Raw genomic sequence first — 21,687 nt, 5'->3', positions numbered from 1 at the left:
CAGCCGATCACACAGTTGCCCGTGATAATTAAATGAAACTTGCCAGATGGATGCTTTCGCAAGACGGTGGCTTGTCTTCTTGCTCTATTTGTGAAAGCTGGCATCGGATCCAAACTCTCAAGGATGCTCCTACCTTGAGATTGCTTTGGAGTGTTGCTCTTTTGTGTATAGGAGCCAAATGGCATGCCCATCAGCAGGGCCAGGTTGAGTGACAGGTGGGTGTGACATGCATGTGGGCACTCTGATCCCCGCCAAGCTATTTTGCCTACAAGGAGGTGAGGTGCTGAGAGGTTGTTCTACAAAGATGTCATTATCACAGTTACCTTTCTTTGAGGAAATAAGCGTCCTAAGTGCCTGATCTGACCTTCTCACCACATATGTTTTTTCTAACAGGGGCAACATAATTGATGTCAAATTCCAGTGCACTGGTTTGAAACACATACACATTATCACATTGTCTTAAAGATGCAATTTTTAGATCATTGAGGAGAATATTTAGAGTGGCAAACACATTTTAACTTCATTGGTCACAAACTTGATTAACCAAGGAGGGTGGGTACACTGAATAGAAAAGAATAACTGAATCATAATTACATCAGTAATTTAAAAATTACTGATATCTTTCATTTCTATGAATCATTTTGGTTCTTTGTGTGTTCCATCTCAATTAATTGTCACAGCGTGCTATGACATGGGTATCGTTGTTATTCCCATTTCACACAAGGAAACCCAATAGCAGGCAGAGAAGTGGTATGCATCAGAGCCGGGGTGCAGGTCTGTCTCCCCTCATGTGGCCCCCCATGGTTGTCTACACAGGCTTGTGCACTTGATGCTGTACTGAGGTTACAGGGTGAGTGCCTCACTATCCTGCTAGCAGATACTTACAGTTTAGGTTACTCATTCTCAAAGGGTTAGAATCCCTCAAGGGTATTACTGGTGGAACAACTCAACGTTAGTTCATCTTCCTTTCACTTAAGAAATAACTTCAAGAACTTGCCAGGCTTGAGGGCATTCTTGATTGAGTATCAGTTGATTATTGTAGTTACACCGAAATGTCAAATTAGAGCACTCCTGCTGATACAAATTTATTTTTTCCCTGATAGTACTCATGTTTAGCTAACATGTATGAATGAAACTCTTGAACTTCCTTGTTTAATTTTCTTCCATATCTTGTATTTGAAATAAAAATGTGGAGCTAAAAACCTATGTTATATTTTACTCCTATGTTTTGGCTTCTCTGTAAATAGGGTGATTCAGCGCTTTTATCTGCACCATCTCTTCCACACTTCCCAAAAGAGGAAATTCCTGAGAAAGAGAGAAGGTGGGGGGGCTTCCTTTTCCTGTGATTCCTCTTAATTTCATCTATTCCAGACCCCACAGTAACTTGACATTCCTATGGTAGGTTCACTCATTTGAAATCCTGATGGCAAAAGGTCTTTAAACAGGATTTCCACCTTTAAAATACTTTGTAATTCTAAAGTCTTGATTAGAAGCTGTCTTTCAGACTCCCTCTCACTGGAAACAGAAACCCTGCCAGGTGGTCCTGTGACCTCTGCTTTAGCCATCCCTGGAGCAGGGGGTCCTGGGGGACCCTGCATCTCAGGACAGACAGTCCACACTGGGCCTGCACCCCTGCCAGGGAAAGTCTTTTCTGATCTGACCCTCACATTGGCACCCCCCTGTACCTTCTACTCACTAGTTCAGATCCTCCCCTTTGAACAACATGTTCCTTCAGGGTCCTCTTGAGCCTCAAGAAAGTTCCAAGGATTCAGAAAGAGTGGAGTGAGTCTTGGTGAGGTTTTCCAGCAGTCTGACATATGGCTCTTCCCTTTTCCTGCAGCAAAACCAGAAATCCTGACTCACGACAAGTTTGTGAATGGCGTGTTCCAGTGTGTGGCCGCTGGATTCCCAGAGCCCACAATAGATTGGTATTTTTGTCCAGGAACTGAGCAGAGGTGAGATGATGATTTGGGTTCTATTTAACATGCATAAGGAAAGGACTAAATTCAGTTAAATTTGAAATGTTTTCAGGTTTTTTTTCCTTAAACTTTTATTTTGATTATTATTTTTTTCCATCCAGGAGGCTTTATTTAGAGGACATAAATGCTCTCTTTTTCTTGGTAAACATTAATTTTGTTTGCTGAAAAATGATTTTCTCTGTTTTGGTAGTTGACTTCTCTGTTTTGGTGGTTATCTTCTGGATCTATCTTGCAATTTCTAGCCTACAGGTAGATAAAGCAATTTTCCAGGACAGAGTAATTAGATTTCCATTCTATACACAGGAGGTAATGTGTGTGGGAAATGTGGCTGTAGTTAACATGAAAAAATTACCTCCAGTGTTAATTGCCAAGTTACTAAACAGTAATGATCGTACAATTACAACATACATACGGCGTTTGTGAGCTATGTGTTTTTAAAAGGTTTTCTCCGTGATTAGGCACCCAGCCCCTGAGCAGAGCACATCTGGCATTGAGCTTCCCGCCCTCAGCATCCACTCTTAGCCTTAAATTGTCCTTTCACATTACCTAGGATGAAAACGGGGTCAACACTGCTCTTTTTATGTATCAACTTCTATTCTGTGCTCAGGCTTTAAAAGCCCAGTGTAACATCTCAACTGAATAGTCAGGATGCTGATAGAAATTTTATTTTTCATAGAATAGACCTTTTCATCATAAGCTGGAGCAGGTTACATAGGATTGTTGTTCTCAGTTTAGTTTTAATGGAATGTTTTATTTGGGGAATCGTAGGAAGGATTCAAGACTCCTGTAAAGTATGTCCCCAGTGGAAGCAACCCTGCTAGTTAGTCATTTATTGAACAAATATGGAGTGCCAGCAGTGTGCTGGACATCAGTCTTGTGAACAAAGCATGCCTGAGTCCCAGCTTTGTAAGTTTGTAGTTTATTTCCCCTTTGCCCATCTTTATTCATTAAACAGCTAGCATCTTACAGGTAGTAAAATGCTAAGGAGAAAAATAAGGCATGGAAAGGGAATAGAAAACCTGCTGGGCATATGGGGAGGCGGGGTAGTTTAAAATAGGGGCATGGGTCTGACTCTTGATGGTCTTGGCCACCTGCAGCACAACCCTCCACCGGAGCCCCAGGGTCTTCCCTTCTGGGGTTTTGGGGGCTACCCTGTCTTCATCCTTGTAGACTCCATGGCCCTCTCCTCTTTGCTCTTCCTTTTCAGCCCTTCATACTTGCTCACAATTATTTCCTAAAGGTCTGCTGTGTCCCAGGATGTGTGCCAGACCTCTTCATGCATTTCTAATCCTTCAATAATCCTCCCAATGGCTATTATTACCACCCCAATTTTAAGCTGTACGAACTGAGTCTTGGCATTTAAGTACCTTGTCAGAAATCAATCAAATAGCTGTTTGAGTCCACACCGCACCTCAGAATCTCACTGCCCTCTTGTCTCCCACAGAGCTTTGTTTGCTTACTGTGCCAGACATGCTCCTTCACCATCAGACACTCTGGGTTGTAAAAGGAGATGTCTGACCACGAAACGTGCCACAGGTGTGCATGATTGGTTTTCCTGGAGTAAGTCTGGGTTGTTCTTTTCTTTCCCTAGATGTTCTGTCCCCGTTGGGCCAGTGGATGTGCAGATACGAAACTCCTCTGTATCACCATTTGGAAAACTAGTGGTTCAAAGCTCCATCGATTATAGTGCCTTCAAGCACAATGGGACGGTCGAGTGTAGGGCTTACAATGATGTGGGCAAGAGCTCTGCCTTTTTTAACTTTGCATTTAAAGGTAACAGCAAAGGTATATTTCTTTTTAATCCAATTTAAGGGGATGTTTAGGCTCTGTCCTACCACATCAGTCATGATTTTAAGTCCATTCCATCACTGGCCATGTCATTTCTGGTAATTTCTACATTGCACCTTACTGTCTTCAAGTTCACTAAGTTTCATTCTGTACTAGCTGATTAACAAAATGTATGCAGAAATTTTAACCATGTAATATAAATTTTTCATGTGTGTGTGTACACGTGTGTGTGTGTTGTGTATAATGAACTGTGTATTTCTGTTGTTTTCATTCTAAATGGGTAGAGAATAATGGGGGAATATATTTATCTTATATGCAAATGGAAACAATTAGGGCCATTAAACAATTTAAGTTCAATTAAAATTTCAGTTATTTAAAACAATTATTTTAACACTGCCAGATACTATATCAGAAAGTTAACAGTGCTTTTTATGAAGTCATGTTAGTGAGCTGTTTTAATATCTTTAAATTTTTATTCATGGATGACTAGCTCTCCTAACATAAGTAAAATGATCCTTCTGGATGAACTGATGAATTGGTATGTAGATACAAGACAAAGAAACTGGGCACCTACGTTCTTAGGGCTCAGTTTCTTGTTTTCTTGAGTTGGCAAAGATGAGTGCCAAAAAGTGGTATATTTTCAAATTTTGAGTAATGAGGGGAAGAATTTTACATTGTTCTTTCTCATAGATTTTTTTTCAGACAGGATAATGAAAAGAACACTTTACAAATGTTTCCTCAGTTGTGAAAAAAATTTCTGCTCATTGTAGAAAATTTGGAAAATACAGGAATACATAAAGAAGAAAATATAAACCATCCACAAAGGAAACTCCTTAAAGACTGTCCAAGGCAGGAATTTGGTACATGTGCAAAGTTCTTTCAGGTGTTGTTTTTCATCGACAAAGAGCATAAAATTATTTTTATGCTATAGAAATTTCAGCTTCTCTTCCATAGTAGTCTGGTTTAAAGCTGTTGCTTTAAAAGATTCCTTTGAATAACAAGGGAAGATACTAATCAAGGAAAGGAGCTGAGATGCACATGGCTTTGAATCTTGCCATGGCTTAAAGTGGGAGATAGGTGATTTGGAGGTTAGACAGTTGTGGTGAAGATCCCACCCTGCTAATAGGTTGTGATTCCTGTTTCTCCTTCATTTTAGAACAAATCCATTCCCACACCCTGTTCACGCCTTTGCTGATGGGTTTTGTGATCGCAGCCGGTTTAATGTGTGTCATTGTGATGATCCTCACCTACAAGTATTTACAGGTGACCATTTATTTGTTCTCTACCCTGAGCACTATAGTGACTGAAACATTAATCATTAAAAGATGATATATCTTTCCCTTTTTCCCCCTACCAGAAACCCATGTATGAAGTACAGTGGAAGGTTGTGGAGGAGATAAATGGAAACAATTATGTTTACATAGACCCAACACAACTTCCTTATGATCACAAATGGGAGTTTCCCAGAAACAGGCTGAGTTTTGGTCAGTATGAAACAGGGGCTTTCCATGTAATCCTTTTCTACATATAACAGTGATTTCAGGGAACCCCTATAGCTTCCTTTGTTTTATCTTCCTGAACACATTAAGTGTATTTTGTGAAATTTCATCACCCTTGATAGACTTGGCATAGAGCATATTATAAGGAAATGTATCTAGGCAAATTCCTCCTAAACTCCTTTGCTGTTCTTGAAATTATACAAATGGTCCTTCAGTTCCCTCCCCAACCACTACCACTTACTTTGATGTCTTCCTTTCTATAGGGAAAACCTTGGGGGCAGGCGCCTTTGGAAAAGTCGTGGAGGCCACTGCATATGGCTTGATTAAGTCAGACGCAGCCATGACCGTTGCTGTGAAGATGCTCAAACGTAAGTTTCTATTGAGTGCACTCAGCATTCGTTTGTCAAATTTGTTTTTTTACCAAATTTGTTTTTTGCTAAAATAAGATGTTTCTAATTTTAGCAAGCGCCCATTTAACGGAACGAGAAGCCCTAATGTCTGAACTGAAAGTCTTGAGTTACCTCGGCAATCATAAGAATATTGTCAATCTTCTTGGAGCGTGCACTGTTGGAGGTAAAGCCATGACCAAGTCACCTTTTAATATCTGTCAAAATATTTAAAATTTTAACATGATTTTGACAATGCTTGATTGTAAACTCCTTGCAAGAATTTTATTCAGGTTGTTACTACTTGCTAGATTCATCTCTCTGAAAATGTCCTTAAGAATGTATATTTTAGTTTTATCATCATGGGGTTGGACAGCACAGAACATACCTAGTTATATGCATGGACATTGACCTCTTGAATATCTCAGGAATGTCTCGTCTCATCCAGAAAGCTTCTGTTTTATCTTTTAAGCTTTATATTTTGCTGGCTCATTCTAGCCACTAAAGGTTAGCATTCATATGCATAATACTATAATTAAAAGTAGTCCTTTAAGCCCACCAGCTCTCAAATATACACCAAATGAAGCAAACGGTTCACTTTTGTAAAAACTACATTTCTAATTCTGAAGCATTAGTCAGGCCTCCCATCAAGGATTTCTGTGATATTTCCAGAAAGCATTTTGGTCTAAAGGAACAAAGATGTGTAATATAAAGTGGTCTTCAAGACCTGGAGACATGCAGTCAAGTTGATAGCTTTTTATAATTTCTTAAAACAACCCCCATCAGTGTTGCTTCACCACATCATGAATTGTTCATGAAAATTTCTGCCTAATTAGTTGCCTCTTAACTTCAGAGCTGCAGTTTTAGGCATTCACAACACTAAAAATCCATTGACGAGCATGTGCAGAACCAGGTGAACCCCATCATTTCAGGTTTTCACCCACTTTCCATTCTTGTCTCAGCTGGCTGTTCCGGTGGTTGGTTTTCCCATTATGCCACAGTTTGTGCTCTTCATCATTTCCATAATAATGTTCCTGAGAGAGCATGAAACTCTGCTGTAAACAGAAGTAAATCAAAGGATTCATGTACAAAATTTGATAGATAATAGTATAATGTTGAAAGCAGTAGCTGCCGTTTATAAAACCAACAGTCATGCCTGGCTTCAAACACTAACATCTCTTAGAAATTCAGGTAAAAGGGGGCTGGTTTGTTTAGTTTTACTGCTGCTCTTTGCAAAGCAATGTTAATAGATAAGATTGTATTGGTGCTAAGTAGGCTTATCACTGAACCCGTATGTTAATAGCCACTATCACCCTTGGGTAGTATTTTTATGGAAGGCAGGATTGTCTATATATCTCTTCTCTTTCTAACCTTTTCTTATATGCTTGTAGGGCCCACCCTGGTCATTACGGAATATTGTTGCTATGGTGATCTTTTGAATTTTTTGAGAAGAAAACGTGATTCCTTTATTTGCTCAAAGCAGGAGGATCACGCAGAAGCAGCACTTTATAAGAACCTTCTGCATTCAAAGGAGTCTTCCTGGTAAGACTGATTTACATAAACAGTCAGCTGTTGACAGGCAGCTATGTGGGTCATAAGTGTTTGCAATCAAGGCTGATTTAAAAAAAAATGAACTGAGATACTTTGAGGTGCAAAATCAGAATTATTAAGTCATTTATATGTGATCAACAGTTTAGAGAGTTCAAATAGGGGTTTTAAAGGTTCAGACTGTGTTGAACTTGGATGTTGGTTGATTTTTTTAAGTGCATCTTTGTTTTTTTTCTAGGCTTTTTTTCTAGTTCTATTCAGTTAAATGAATTCTATACCCATTTCTCTTAACATGATTCTGTTTTTGCATGTGTCATTCCATTTATACTGTTGAGTTAGGTACAATATGCATCTTTACAGTAAGGTACTCTTTATAGGGAAAAGGCTAAAAGCCTGTCAGGTTGTAACAGTAAATTCATTTAAAACCTTTAACAGGTTGGTGGAGAGCTCTGAACATATCTGCACGTAGGTTTCTCACCATGTACTCTGACTTATTTCTATATACCTTGCCCTTTTTAAGAAAAAGCTCATCATGCTGTGAAAAGGCACAACTACTCTAGCACAGTTTAAGAACTTCTTTATCTTATTTTCATCTCTTTCATCATTGATGCTATTTTGAATTTGAACAATGTATAAAGAGCTTGAAGTTCCTTTAAGGAGAATTAGTGTGGTTTAAACCAGAATAGAATTCTCTGCCATGCCTGTTCTTTGCAAATGTTAAGATCCATCACTTAAGGAAGAGTTCCTAGATCACCAGCCCAACAGAAATCATAGTCATCGTACTTTACATTTCTGCAGTTGGGTGCTGGGTTTCTCCTCTCATTTTTATTCACTCTATCCCCTACATTTTGAGATGGCAAGACTTTGTCTCCTAAATTTAACTCCAGGCCCACAAGGAGACCTCAGTAAATATTACTGATGGGCAGTTTACCTCTGAAAGTCATTTTTCTGTACCCCTGGCTCTGGTTTTAAACCCCAGGTGAAGCTTTTTTGCTTTTCAATCCTGTAAACTCGAGTAGTGCCAAGTGGTAGTAAAATAGAGTACAAGCCACCTTCTGTTCATTTCTCCAGAGTACATGCTCTTTGTATGAATAAATAGGCTACTTTGCCTTTTTTCTAAAACCTTGGCCCCACATATATTTTTTTTAACTTTCTGAAATAATAGCCTAAATTGTTCAAGCCTGTATGGTGTTCTTTGTGCTTTGGGATCCCATATGGGATTGGAACCACCAGCACACTCTGAAGAATGTTGTCATGGTGTTTCTATGCTAATCAGAAGCAGGAAGTACTAGAAATCTTGAAGACTTTCCAGCCAAATGTTGCAGATTCAAGAGGTCCAGATGGTTCAGAAAATCATCCAAATTATTGGTGTTTATCTGAACCAGACTTGGTTTTTTTAAACCTTCCATCAGTCGCTATATGTTAACAATCTCTGCCTTCCCCCCATAACACATCTCAGTAGTTCTTGTTTTTGTGACTTTCTTGTCTCTTTCATCTTTTCTCTAGGGGCTAATTAAGAGAGTTTGAAGTAATGTGGGATAATGTTTTTGGCTCTCTGTTTCCCATTAAATCCCTGGTGTCAAGAGATGGGAAATTTCTAACCCGACTTCCATGTATGATTGAGCACAAGAAAGGCCATCTAATTCCTGGGGATTGGACCCTAACGTTGAATATTAAAAACTCATCTTACTGAACATGACTTTCTTCGTTCAAACTTGGCAATACTTTCTTCAAATAAACCCAGCCTGTTACATGACAAAGGAAGTGGGGAGATAGCGCCCGCCTTGTTGGTTCTCCCACATTTCTCATTTTGTTCAATCCTGATTTGATGGGTGTTTCATCTCTCCCAGCAGTGACAGTACTAATGAGTACATGGACATGAAACCTGGTGTTTCTTATGTTGTACCAACCAAGGCAGACAAAAGGAGATCTGCGAGAATAGGTGGGTACCTACCAAACAATAAAAGCAGTTTCATCTGCAGAGAGTTTCTCATACCACTACAGGATGTAACACCATTTCCAGCACTGACTGGTTCTCCTTGACACCAGGGTCCCACGACAATGCCAGTCGTCAGTGGCAGTTAAGGATTGCAAGTGGGGATTAGGGGTCAGACCATGTTATTGTATCTGAGCATGTTGCTGCATATATGAAAATATATGCCTATCAAAGATGTATTTTGCATATCAAAATGTATCAAGTATATATTTTTCAAATCAGATGACATTTTTATATTAACTCACCACTTTTCTGCCCTAAAGATTTTGTTACCTAGCCTGGGATTGTGAATGGTAACTGTGTGATTCAACACCTACCTTTCCTCAACATTGGGAAGGTGATTTGCCTGCAAGTTCACACACCTTTAATAATGCTAAAGTCACTGTCTTTTATTTTCCTGGCCTTTATGGTTGTAGTTGCTAAGAAAACCCTCCTCCTCCTAACAGGCTCATACATAGAAAGGGATGTGACTCCTGCCATCCTGGAAGATGACGAGTTGGCCCTAGACCTGGAGGACTTGCTAAGCTTTTCTTATCAGGTGGCGAAGGGCATGGCATTCCTTGCTTCAAAGAACGTACGTATGGGAATGGTTCTCTGATGAGCCTGTCTTTTTCTTTCTCCCCCAGAATGGAGCATTTTAGAGCCATAGTTAGAATGCCGTGTCATTTTGAAGAATAATACCCAAAAGCAGTGGAAATTTAGTTCTTCATGTAGCAACTGCTGTCTCTGGAATTCCTGTTCTTATTTATAAGCTTTAAAGTGCATGCCTGTCTAAATGAGCTTTCTATGAATATTTTTTATATGCAATGAATTCATTTAAGACTCTGGGCTTTTAGGATTTAAGAGCTGCTCTTAGAAAAGAGAGAAAAATTATTTTATCAGCAAAAGGCGGGGATACCTCATGTAGTTGTTTGGTGAAGTATACACATGGGTTTTCTTAAAGTTAGACCCCAAGTACTGCAAGTGTGGCTTATGAAGTGTGGTGGAAGAAGGAATCAGAGCATAATAAATATTTGGGACCGAGATGGGGATGGGAGGAGAATGCTGGAATCAAAATAAGGAACAGTCTGGTAACCAGCCGATTAGAATGAGACTATCCATCCTACACATAGCTGTCATTGGTGACATTTCCAAACAGTTACCAAACTACAAAAGGATATGAGATGGCTGAAGTAAAGAGCCTCTTCCCTCTGCCCTTGGGAGATGTCAAATTGAAGTCACAATGACATTTTAGAAACTTTGTAAAGGATATTCAAAAGGAAGCATGCAAATGGAGTTTTCAGTTTAAAAAAAATCTTAAGATTATTTGTAATGTGTCTTCCTATGAATGAAACCGGTCCTAAGAAGAAAAAAAAGCATCTATCCAAGTTGATTTTGTAAGTGATGATAGCAATTAAGGTCCTAACAATGTGAGACACAGATTTGAAACATCATTAAAAACATAATTTAGAGATTTATTTTTGGTGTACCAAATAGTTTAAATGTAAAGCCAAAATATTGAATTTGTATAACATAAGCAGCATTCTAGCCTTAAACATATTTTTCAGTCTTTAAAAGTTTAAAATAAATTTAAAGGTTTTCTTTCCTCCCCTACTCTCCTAATAGTGTATTCACAGAGACTTGGCAGCCAGAAATATCCTCCTTACTCATGGTCGAGTCACAAAGATTTGTGACTTTGGTCTAGCCAGAGACATCAAGAATGATTCTAATTATGTGGTCAAAGGAAACGTGAGTACCCAACTCTCTGCTTGACAGTCCAGTGAAGGATTTTTGTTTCAAGTCTTTGTAAGAATTGTTTTTTACAATTTTCCTAATGCAGCTCCTACCTTTGAGTTTCCATGCATTTTAGCAGTCAAATTAAGTATACGTCAGCAAAATTTGCATGGTATGCTGAACATTACTACAACTAACATTCAGATAATAGAATGCCTAATTCTAATTGTGTAATTATGGGGCATGTGAAGGAAACAGAAATAGCTTTAATTTTCATTAAAGCCTGAGAATAGCAATGAATTCGATTTTGTTCAAGTGAAACAAATGTGGACCTGAAGGTCACAGCAGGAGAATTTTATTTTGAGATTGGTGTGCTATGTGAAAAAACATGAAAATCTAAGCTAATATTCAGAATTAGGTATATAAAGTGGTGTTGGATCTCATATATCAACAGAGAGCTTATTACATAGGTTCATAAGTAATAATTGGCTTATAGAACACAGTGATTTTATATCAAAGTGCTTTATTTCATTGCCAGTTTTTATTGTATCATTAGAACAACACCAAGGCATTAGAATGCAGTGTCTTTGCATTTTGAGAAATGCAGAAACTAAAGCTCAATATATATTAACAATAAACATCACTAATTCTGAGATGACACTGGTTGGTAGAGGCTGAAACCAGAGTCCATGATTTCCAGAGCAGTACCCGATTAGTATGGGAAACCATACAGTCCTGGATATGTATTCTTCCATGTCTATTTTCTCAGGCCCATTTCTACAGCCCAGATTTATTCCTAGAGGTACCTGTTGGTGTGCCTTCTGATAATGTAATGCCTCTCCTTTATCACTGTGGCATCTCTGTGGGAAAGGTGTATTTGCTTTGTTTTATGGAAATGTTGCTTGGTTTACTTCCTGATCAAAGCTACCATTTCTGGTAAATCTCCTCCAAGGCTAGATTTTATCATTAGGAAGGTTAGTAAAACCTAGTTCTGTCCATCCTGGTGCACTTTTGGAAGGAAGAACAAAAAGCGGTTTCTTATCCAAACCTGAGTATGAACAAAAGGTCAAGAGGAAGAAGGTAGTGGGTCCTGGATCTATCCTTTAGTGTCTGTGTGATATTTGGCAAGAATTACTCAACACCTCTGAGTCTTGATTTTTCTCCTCTTGGGAATAATAATGTCACATAAAGTCATAAGGATTAAATGAGTTGGTGTGTTGAGTACTGAGAACAGTGCTCAGCACATTGTGGCTGGCACTATGTGGTACTTACCATTCTGACTCTTTGTAGGCGTCTTACTGGGAAGGTAGGTAGTCATGACAGTGGTCGTACTGCAGCTTCTTAATAGCTTGTTACTGGTTAGTGAGCTTAGCTCGAACTAAAAGCCTGGGTTAGCCTCACAGGGCTTCCAGATTGTGGACTCTGGCTCAAGCCCTTTGAACTAACCAATCACAGATCACTTTTCATTAGGTCACTGGGTACAGAGAATTCACAGGACAAGTTTAAAGCAAGGAAATTCACACAACATGTTACCACCCCCCAATTTACATGATAGTCACTTGAGATCTCCTTGCTGTGCCAGTTGCTCCAAAAGTTCTTCTGTTCTGCTTGAGTTCTTGGCCCTTTCAGAAGCCTGGCAGAATGCCGTTCCAAATGCATGTTAGAAAATACGTAGGATACCAAATTGAAACACCATAATCAAAATATTAACAAGCAAATATGTGGTTCATCAGTATATGTGCTTTTTTGTTACACAGGAAGACAAGTTCTAACTGTGGGCCCCAGAACTTTCAAAGTGGTGATGCATGTAAACATTGTAATAAGATGAAGGTCTCTGTGACTGCCCTGGGTGACAGAGTCACAGATACATGTGGGACTGCAGAGCTCTGATGCCTTCATTCATAATTAAGGAAATGGTAAACTTCAATTAGAACCTAGGGAAAACAAGAGTGTAATTTTGCCCCTCCCAAGTTGACAGGACTGAATTCAAGACACCTGTGGATCTCAGGTTAGGAACTCCTAGAAGAACTGTAACACAAGATCTGGGAATACTGGCAGGCTTTTTTTTCCTACTGACTAAAATAACTTTAAGACTAGAAAAAAACTGTCTTCCTGGTTTTCCAATCATAAGTAGATTAAAAGAAGGATTGATTTAGCTTTTTATGGTAGATTAAGATCCAGGAATCCAGAATGTCTCTAAGAGGATAGTCACAGAAAGTTTGGCTCCATTTTAGTGGAAAGAGTTTGGGATGTGAAGTTCAGCTGTTGAATTTAAGCGCTGCATCTGTCACTCATCTCCTTGGAATAGTCATACTCACCATCAGCCACTCCTGCTTACTGAGCACTTGCTTGTCCCAGGCAGTTTTTCAGCTAGAGTCCCGTGCTGAGCACTTCTACTTGTGTTATCTCATTTAACCCACAAAACAACTTAGGAAATTGGGAGTATTGTGTTTGCCTTCCAGAAGAGGCACCAGGGCTTAATTTCAGGTAGTTAAGTGACTTTCCCAGTGTATTAGTAAGTGACGGTTTTGGTTGTATATGGCAAAAAAAAAAAAGTCCCAATAGAAAAATAAAAGAAGTGTAGAAGTAGCAGTCCAGGGCTGGTACAGAGGTCGCCTTAAGTGCTCGGGAACCAGGTCCTTCCCCTTTCTTGTTTTTCACTGGCCCTGGTATAGCATGTATCTCCATGGCCCAAGGTGGCTGCTAGCCAGCCAGCCACCACACCTAGAAGGCAGGGTTGAGGAAAGGATGAGAAGGAAAAGGGCAAAGGGCACATGCCAGCTGCAGTTGAGGGAGGTTTTCCTAAAGCTGTTGTATAACACGTACAACTTAGCAAAAAACAAGTCACTTGGCTACACCTAGCTGCCCAGGAGCTGGGAAAGTAGTCCTTACTGTGGGAGGCCATGTTTCTAATACTAAGAGAAAGAGGAAAACATATTCAGTGGTAACTAATAAGTCTCTGTGTTACTCAAAGCCGGTGGTGGAGCCAGGATTAGAACCCATGGGTTTGTCTCCAACATCTGTGCTCTTAGCCACCATGCTGTGCTGACTTGAAATTGATGCATGGCATACACAGATCCCATGTTGAAAGTGGGGATAATATGCTTGTGAGCCACTTATGTTAGAGGAAGTTGGGGTCATCTGGGGTCATACAAGTAAAAGGCTTTGTGAGGTGGGGGTCATGTTTTCACTCCCACCTCTCAGCAGGTGCAATGTCTCTAGGAGTATTTCCTATTCAGGTTTTTTTTGAGCTTCTTGACTGACATTGCTGAGTCTGTCGTGCTTCCATTGCAGGCTCGGCTCCCTGTGAAGTGGATGGCACCCGAAAGCATCTTCAACTGTGTGTATACATTTGAAAGTGATGTCTGGTCCTATGGGATTTTTCTTTGGGAGCTCTTCTCTTTAGGTAAAATGCCTTTGCCAGAGACCCCTTGATTAGACTTGGAGCATATTGTTTAAGGTTTTGTCAGTGTCCTGCTTGCTTATTATTAACACTGATTTGCAAACCATTTGTGCCTCAGGAAGCAGCCCCTACCCTGGAATGCCTGTTGATTCTAAGTTCTACAAGATGATTAAGGAGGGTTTCCGAATGCTCAGCCCAGAGCATGCACCTGCTGACATGTAAGAGTCAAGGCACTTGTGCTTCAGAGAATGTTTCCCCTTTTGTTTTCCTTTTTAAAGACAGTAACCCAGATGTTGAGGGTTTTTATTAGAACAGTTTGAAATGTCAATGTCACTTGGTTCCTTTTTACAACATCCTGGTCAAATGTCGTATCTCTATCTTATTTTCATAATCTCATCACAAAAGGTACAGAAAGTTTTGGCAGCTTTACATACATACGGTGTTTTATTTCATTCACTTGCCATTCAGTATGTCCAGTTGCAAGGCCCTGTAACTATTTTTGGAATTGATGCATGGCATACACCTGATGACAGGTAAGGGCATTGAAGAGTGATAGTAAATGGCCCTCATTTTGCAGGTATGATATAATGAAGACATGCTGGGATGCTGATCCCCTAAAAAGGCCAACATTCAAGCAGATTGTGCAGCTAATTGAAAAGCAGACTTCAGATAGCACCAATCACGTGAGTATACTCTGGCCAGGGACAGAGTCTCCCTTCTCTTGGTTCTAAGTGTTTCCTTCTCAGGCTCTGGGGTTGAGGACTAAGCTGCCTACCTCTTCCCTTCTTGGCTTAGTATGTAAATCGGGCTTTGGGTAGGAAAGTAAAGCAATGGAAACAAATTCTTCTGCTCTTCCCCCTCTTCTAAACCAAAAGATGTGAGATGAGTAGGCAAAAGAGTAGAAGGCTTTGTGCTTAAAGTGTGGAAGAGGAGTTGCCGTAAGGATTTGCCATGTTTCCTTTCCCACCCCAAATGCTGGTCATGGGGTCGGCATGCTCTTTCTTTCCCATGTCAGGCCACTCAGCTTTTAGATGGTGGGGGTGACATGAGCTACAATGAAAGCATAGAAAAGACAGCTTGTTACTGCAGTGAAGTAAGCCCGCTGCTGAGACAGGCATAGCCAGAAAATGGCAGAGAGCTGTCCTGCCCACAGGCCATGTAGAATGAGGGGTTGTTTGAAGTTGAGAGATCCCATTCCCAGTAATCTGGGGAAAGGGGAGTTCACAACTCAAATCCATTATTTCTTCTCTTGGCTTTTAAGGATCCTGTGTTAGTGATCCTTACTTTAACTCAAGATTTTTTTAAGCTGCTTTCTTTCTGGATGCTGTACTTGGAGCTCTCTCTTCTTTTCTAGGCGTATACCACCAATACTTTTGGGTTAAAGCTTGGTCTTCTGGGTGTCAAAGCATGTTTCAAATCAAACAGCGTTTTCCACCCAAATGCTTGAGTCTTTGTGGAAGAGCCTTCCACCGATATCTCAGCAAATGACATCAGCTGTTGGGTTATATATAGTTGGCTATAGAGATTTATGAACGTTTTTAACAATTTAGATAAGTACATGTTCCCAGATGTGTCCCTGCAGAAAAGCACATTCTTTTTTGCTATCACTTAGTATGTAATCAGACCTTGGTAAAAATGGTGTATAAAATAAAGCTGCTGTTTTCTTTTGTCGATACAATTTGGTTTCGGCTGTAGAGGCCTGGCAAGCCTCCTCTCTCTCCTTCAGAGTCTTCAGTAGTCATTTGCAATTCTGAGGCTGCAGACATGCCCCTTTGTCGCTGTGTTTGTTGTGGGGACTGGTATATTGACTGTGGGCTTGTTTTCCTCAGATTTATTCCAACTTAGCCAACTGCAGCCCCCACCAGGAGAACCCGGTGGCGGACCATTCTGTGCGGATCAATTCTGTCGGGAGCAGTGCTTCGTCCACCCAGCCGCTGCTCATACATGGAGATGTCTGAAGCAGAATGAGGGCGTCGGGGCCTCCCTGACAAGAACGATCCCCATTCTTTTGGTTTCTGTAATGGTTATTTCATTTTACTTCGGCTTACATCCTACTCCAGGGTGGTGGACACCTGCTGTCATGCTGTCATGCTGTCTTTATGAGCACACTTCAGTGGCTGATGACTTTTGTCATCCACCGCCATTCCATTGCAAGGGTTCAAATTGCATATATTTCTAATAGCAAGGTACCCCCATTAATGAAAAAATTTCAGACATGGAGAAAGGGAGGGTGGGGTGGTCTAGACACCCTGAGTCCTTTACAAGGCTTCTGCAGCATTTGTTTGAAAAAATTGATAGTTTATTTCAGTAAATGGCAATAATCACCCTGGGCCCGTGTAACCACCTGTAATGATATGATGATGCAGCGAGATTAGAAACTGAAACCTAATCCCTTGATGTTGGAAATAGAATGTTATTAGAACAAAAGGCAGATGTCTATGAATATCTGGGCTTACAAGATTAGTAGTATTTCATGCTGGGAATGAGACACAGGCCATGGGAAATGCTCCCAAAGCGGGAATGAAGACCTGCTGCTATGCACAAGCCTTTGTACTACTGACCCAGTTTGTAAATAGAGTTCGCTATTAGGGAGCTAAATTGGAGAGAAGGCCTCCCAGCCAGCATTTGTATATATCCATCTATAAAGTAAATATGTTCATATGTTTGAGGGGGGAAAAACCCACAGGTGTAATGTCTGGATTTAACCCTGGCTCAATTCTGCTGTGTGTGGGAATAGATTAAGAGCCAGACAAGTTTGAAGGAAACAGTTATGTTAGTGCTTTTTTTTTTTTTTTTCAAGAAAAAAACATAATTGCCAAGCACAATCTTAACAAAAAACTCCTTTTGTAGCCAATTAACTTGCTCTGTAGATTCTGCAGAATAAGCCTACGAGCTTCAGTATGGCATTGTGCTCAATGGATTTGATGCCATTTGAAAAAGTGACTGATTTATTGCATGACTCCAGCAGGAGTGATGAAACAGTGCTGTCTTAGTTTGGATTCTTTCATAGCAGGAAATAAAATGTAGATTCCACCTTCTTTGCAGGCATGTCCTGGACGCCAGGCCAGTATCTATAAAAGTGTGTATGTGTATATGTGTGTGTATGCTTATAGACATATATTTTGGGGGCATTCTTGCCTTGAGCCTCAGAGGGTCCCTCAGTACCCACAAGGTAGCTTGGCCTCCCTCATTAGTACTCTTTTCCTCTCCACCTCACTGTCGAGAGAGGCTTACCACCAGCTCCTGGAGAGGTATGTAGGGCAGATACTTCTGTACCTATTTATTTTTAGTCCACCTGCACTAAGGCACTCTGTTATTTATGCTCAGCATACTGTACCTGTTCCTTAGACCTTATTTACTACTCTCTCACTGAAATGTATTTAAGTTTTATCTTTTTAGGCTGTAGCCTGGATATTACTCTTAGAGTTGACCTTTTTCTTTTTCATCGTATCCAACTCTAAGAGGTCCATGTGTACGTGGCAAGGTTTATGTGTTGTCTTGCAAGATTCATTTACGCTACCTTCAGGTTTTCTGTCGTAGGTCCCTTAGATTACATGTAGAAAACTGTGGCCATTTATCTGGAAGTAACGATTTGCACTGGAGTTCTGTGCTCTTGCACCTTTCCAAAGGCAACAGGTTTGGGGGTTTCCTTGTCATGTAAGACTGTCACTGTTTGCCACATACTGTCTCAAAATTCCTTTTGTGTTTCTGTTGATTTTGATTATAGTAAGAAAAGTGGTCGGTTGTTCACTATAGATGTCTAGGTACTTCAGGGGCACTTCACTGAGAGTTTTGTCTTGGATATTTTTGAAAGTTTATATTTTTATAATTTTTTTTTTTTTTTTTTACACATTGGATATTTCTTTGCAGTGGCTTAATGTTTGAAATTATTTTGTGGCTTTTTTTGTAAATATTGAGATGTAGCAATAATGTCTTTTGAATATTCCCAAGCCCATGAGTCCTTGAAAATATTTTTTATATATACAGTAACTTTATGTGTAAATACATAAGTGGTGCAAATTTGAAGGATGTTGGAATTCCATGTGTTTTTTTTCCTGGTATGTTGTCCAGTTGTTGACAGTTCTGAAAAATTCTAATAAAAATGTAAATATATAAATCAAATGAAATGTTCTCATTATTTCTACCTTAGTGAAATTAAACTTTAAAGTGTTAAAATGCATTCACCCTAACATTAGAAATCTTCGAACCTAGTACGCTTAAGATACAATCAATACTGTCAGAGTACTAGGATTTATATACATGAAGATTCAATAGGCATTTAATAAGAATTTAGTATGTGCTATATTTTCTCATTTTATTTTTACTACCCAAGGTCTCCATTTATATGGAAAAATAAATACTGAAAACATTTGAAGAATACCACACATTGCTGTCATTATTAGGTTGATTCATGTGACACGAACATTTTTATGGGCCAAATAGTGGTCATATAGTAGCACATTCATATGGTTCAATCTAATATAACTGGCATGTTTACTCCTAAACAAGCTTGTCTAAAAATTAACATGGACAGTAGAGCAATTCCCAAGGTTGACACAAGGAATCCCAAGCAAGGGGTTTGTGTTCTTGTTGGCTTGGATTTTGAAGACAGGTTGTTTGGTCATGAGATGTACATGCTCCACCTTCAATCCTTATTCTCACTTGCTTGGGGAACAGAGTTAAGTTCTATCATTTGCGTAGTGGGAGGAGACTGTGCCCATTAGTTCTAGTACCGTCTTGCGGCTAGAGCATCCTCTGTGATCAGGAGGCACCGTTCAGACCAGTGGCACCTGCACCAAGCCTCAGAGTTCTAGCTTGAAATGAAGAATCACCCTAAACTGAGTAATCCTATTAGAAAATGAGTTAGTTTTGATTTTCTTTTTTGATAGGACATTTATACCTGCAGAAGTACTCCTGAAAGGAAAGGGAAGGGGGTGAAAGGTGGCCTTTGATGAAGAAGAATCCTTTTAAAATCAGGAGGGAATTGTGGAGCCAGGGCCTCATCAATAGTCCTTGAAAAACGGACACACATTTCAGTCCAGTGTTTTCTGTTATTTTATTACTAACAGGAATGAAGGCCAACTGACCACAAAACAAAGAAGTCCTTTCTTTCTGAATGTTTTCATGGGCTTTCTCATGTGGGTGAAGTTTTGAGTTGAAAGCATTCAGCAGCCCCTGTATTACTAGTATGTAGCTATTTCCCTCACTGGTCCAGCAGTTTAATCACAAAGTATCAGATGCTTGGTGTTCATGCTCAAACTGGGTTCAAATCCTGGTTGCCAGCCTACTCTCTACTACTTACTGCTGTGTGGTGTTGGGTGGATTAACTCTTGAAATCTCAATTTCCATAACAGTGTCTGCCTCAATGTATTAATATGAAGCTGTCAAGATCACTTTGTTCATATGTGTAAGACAACAAGTGCTCAAAAATGCCAACTTTTATCATGGCTACTTAGGCATTTTAGAAAGGAGGAAGATGCTCGGGACCAACCTAACCCAGTTGTTACTGCCTAGAGAACCATGCAGTGAAAAAGTTGTTTCTAGTCATTGCCTTTCACTTAATTGCTAACAGTATTGTACTAGTTTGCTCTGAAACTTGACTTTGCTATAGAGATTTCTGTGTTTTATTAAAATCCCAGCTTTTTAGTCAGGAATTTAAGGCTCTGAGTGCTTGCTCCAGCCTGCCTTCCAGGCTTCTCTCACCATAGACCCATGAGTATGCTTCCTGCTTCTGCCCGTTCAGATGTCATATTGTCTCTTCTCTCCCAACAAGCTCCTACTTTCAAGACCAGGAAACTAATCTCAGTTGGAAGTTGCTCTGAATTCTGTGATTCTGAACTCATACATCTTACTGCTCTGACAGTCTGTTCCACCTTGTGTAATATTTTGGATCTTGTCTTACCTCCTTCCCACTCCCACAAATCCAGTCTTAAATCAATTAACATAAAATACCTGTATGTCTAGGTTCACTGGGTTTCACTGGTTGTCATTTATTTGTTAAAGTATTTAATTATCCAGGCAGCCAGAGGCTAAATTGCTCAAGAAATTGCAAGAGGTTAAGACTTGTCCAAGTTCACTTAGTAGGACATGGAGCCAAAATTTGAAACCAGATCTGAATGCCTGCACATCAGTGGTGCAAATACCTGGTCTTCCCCTGCTGGTATCTCTCATTCCATGTCCATAGAGACATCACTCATCACAGCGCTCTTTCCCATGGAGCCAAGATGCCATAGAAGTCTCAGCCTCCTCCAGGAAGCCCATCCAAATCAATGGGAGCTAGCCTAAGGAGGGACTTACCTGTCACCCTCAAAATGATTATTCAAGTTTCATGAAGCACAAGTGTTCTCTACCTTGGTGCTCCTGAAGTTTCTAACACATGCTTCTGAATGGTTAATACTTTTTCAATGGATTATTAAGCATTCCATCAGCATGGGTAAGGGAGAGACATCTGGGAGGAGACAGATTCAGGAATGAATGGAAATAAAACAACTCAACCAGACTAGGACCTGGGAAGGCAGCTTCATTTCACACTGGGGGGTGAGACTTTGGGAAGAAGGGAAAGGGGAACTAGGCAAGTGTTGCTGGGCAGGTTTACTGAGACCTGCACAGCTGCTTTGCGGGAACGAGAGAAGTAGAGAAAAGGAGGGCTTGGGGGATGGGGATGGGTGGGGAGGAAGGGAGAGTGGCACAAGTTCCCTTTCCTATTACAGAGGCCAGGGGGACTGAAGCTGCCAAGTACTACCTGGGCGGGAAGTATAGAAACTGGAAGACAGGCGACTCTCATCCCAGACCTGACCTTGGGAGGTCAGCTGGGCCAGTGTTTCCACAGCAAAATACCCCCCAGGAGAGGTCTTGGGACCAGCTGGACATCTTTGGGTGAATTTTAGTAATGGGAAGTGTATTAGTCTATTAGCGCTCCCATAACATAGTACCATAATCTCGGTGGCTGAAACAGCAGAGGTGTATTTTCTCATAGTCCTGGTGGCTAGAAGTCTGAGATCAAGGTGTGGCCAGGGCCAGTTCCTTGTGAAGGCTGTGAAAATCTGTTCCAGGCCTCTCTCCGGTAGCTTCCAAATTGGTGGCAATCTTTGTCATTCCTTGGCTCGTGGATCTCTGCCTCCATGTGGCATTCTCCCTCTGTGTGTGTGTGTCTGTGTTCTGATTCCCTCTCTTTATAAGGACACTAGTCAAGTTGGATTAAGAGCCCACTCTACTCCAGTATGACCTCATCTTAACTAATTATATCTGCAATAACCTATTTCCAAATAAGGTCAGATTCTGAGGTACTAAGGGTTACCTTTATGACTTAAACACATGAATTTGGTGGGGCACAATTCAATCCACAAAAAAGGGTTCCCCAAACCTTCTGTATTGT

General features: G+C 40.3%; 1 protein-coding gene across 5 annotated transcripts in view; it reads left to right on the top strand.

Moving 5' to 3' along the window:
• The window catches only part of KIT (KIT proto-oncogene, receptor tyrosine kinase), a 76,186-nt gene extending 57,753 nt beyond the window's left edge, over nucleotides 1-18,433 (top strand). For 3 of the 5 annotated variants that reach the window (XM_017651776.3, XM_017651779.3, XM_017651773.3), the window contains 14 exons: nucleotides 1,841-1,955; nucleotides 3,571-3,764; nucleotides 4,924-5,030; nucleotides 5,125-5,251; nucleotides 5,530-5,634; nucleotides 5,729-5,839; nucleotides 7,044-7,194; nucleotides 9,051-9,142; nucleotides 9,643-9,770; nucleotides 10,802-10,924; nucleotides 14,204-14,315; nucleotides 14,431-14,530; nucleotides 14,890-14,995; nucleotides 16,142-18,433. In XM_017651776.3, the coding sequence (XP_017507265.2) occupies nucleotides 1,841-1,955; nucleotides 3,571-3,764; nucleotides 4,924-5,030; nucleotides 5,125-5,251; nucleotides 5,530-5,634; nucleotides 5,729-5,839; nucleotides 7,044-7,194; nucleotides 9,051-9,142; nucleotides 9,643-9,770; nucleotides 10,802-10,924; nucleotides 14,204-14,315; nucleotides 14,431-14,530; nucleotides 14,890-14,995; nucleotides 16,142-16,270 (1,700 nt within the window). In that variant the 3' untranslated portion in view covers nucleotides 16,271-18,433. The remainder of the gene's footprint in view (nucleotides 1-1,840; nucleotides 1,956-3,570; nucleotides 3,765-4,923; nucleotides 5,031-5,124; nucleotides 5,252-5,529; nucleotides 5,635-5,728; nucleotides 5,840-7,043; nucleotides 7,195-9,050; nucleotides 9,143-9,642; nucleotides 9,771-10,801; nucleotides 10,925-14,203; nucleotides 14,316-14,430; nucleotides 14,531-14,889; nucleotides 14,996-16,141) is intronic. The other 2 variants (XM_017651780.3, XM_017651781.3) reach the window with 1 other exon arrangement.
• The last annotated feature ends 3,254 nt before the right edge of the window (nucleotides 18,434-21,687 follow it).

The sequence above is a fragment of the Manis javanica genome, chromosome 5 (assembly GCF_040802235.1).
Source record: "Manis javanica isolate MJ-LG chromosome 5, MJ_LKY, whole genome shotgun sequence".
Taxonomy (NCBI): Eukaryota; Metazoa; Chordata; class Mammalia; order Pholidota; family Manidae; genus Manis; species Manis javanica.
This window is presented reverse-complemented; position numbering and strand designations above follow the sequence as displayed.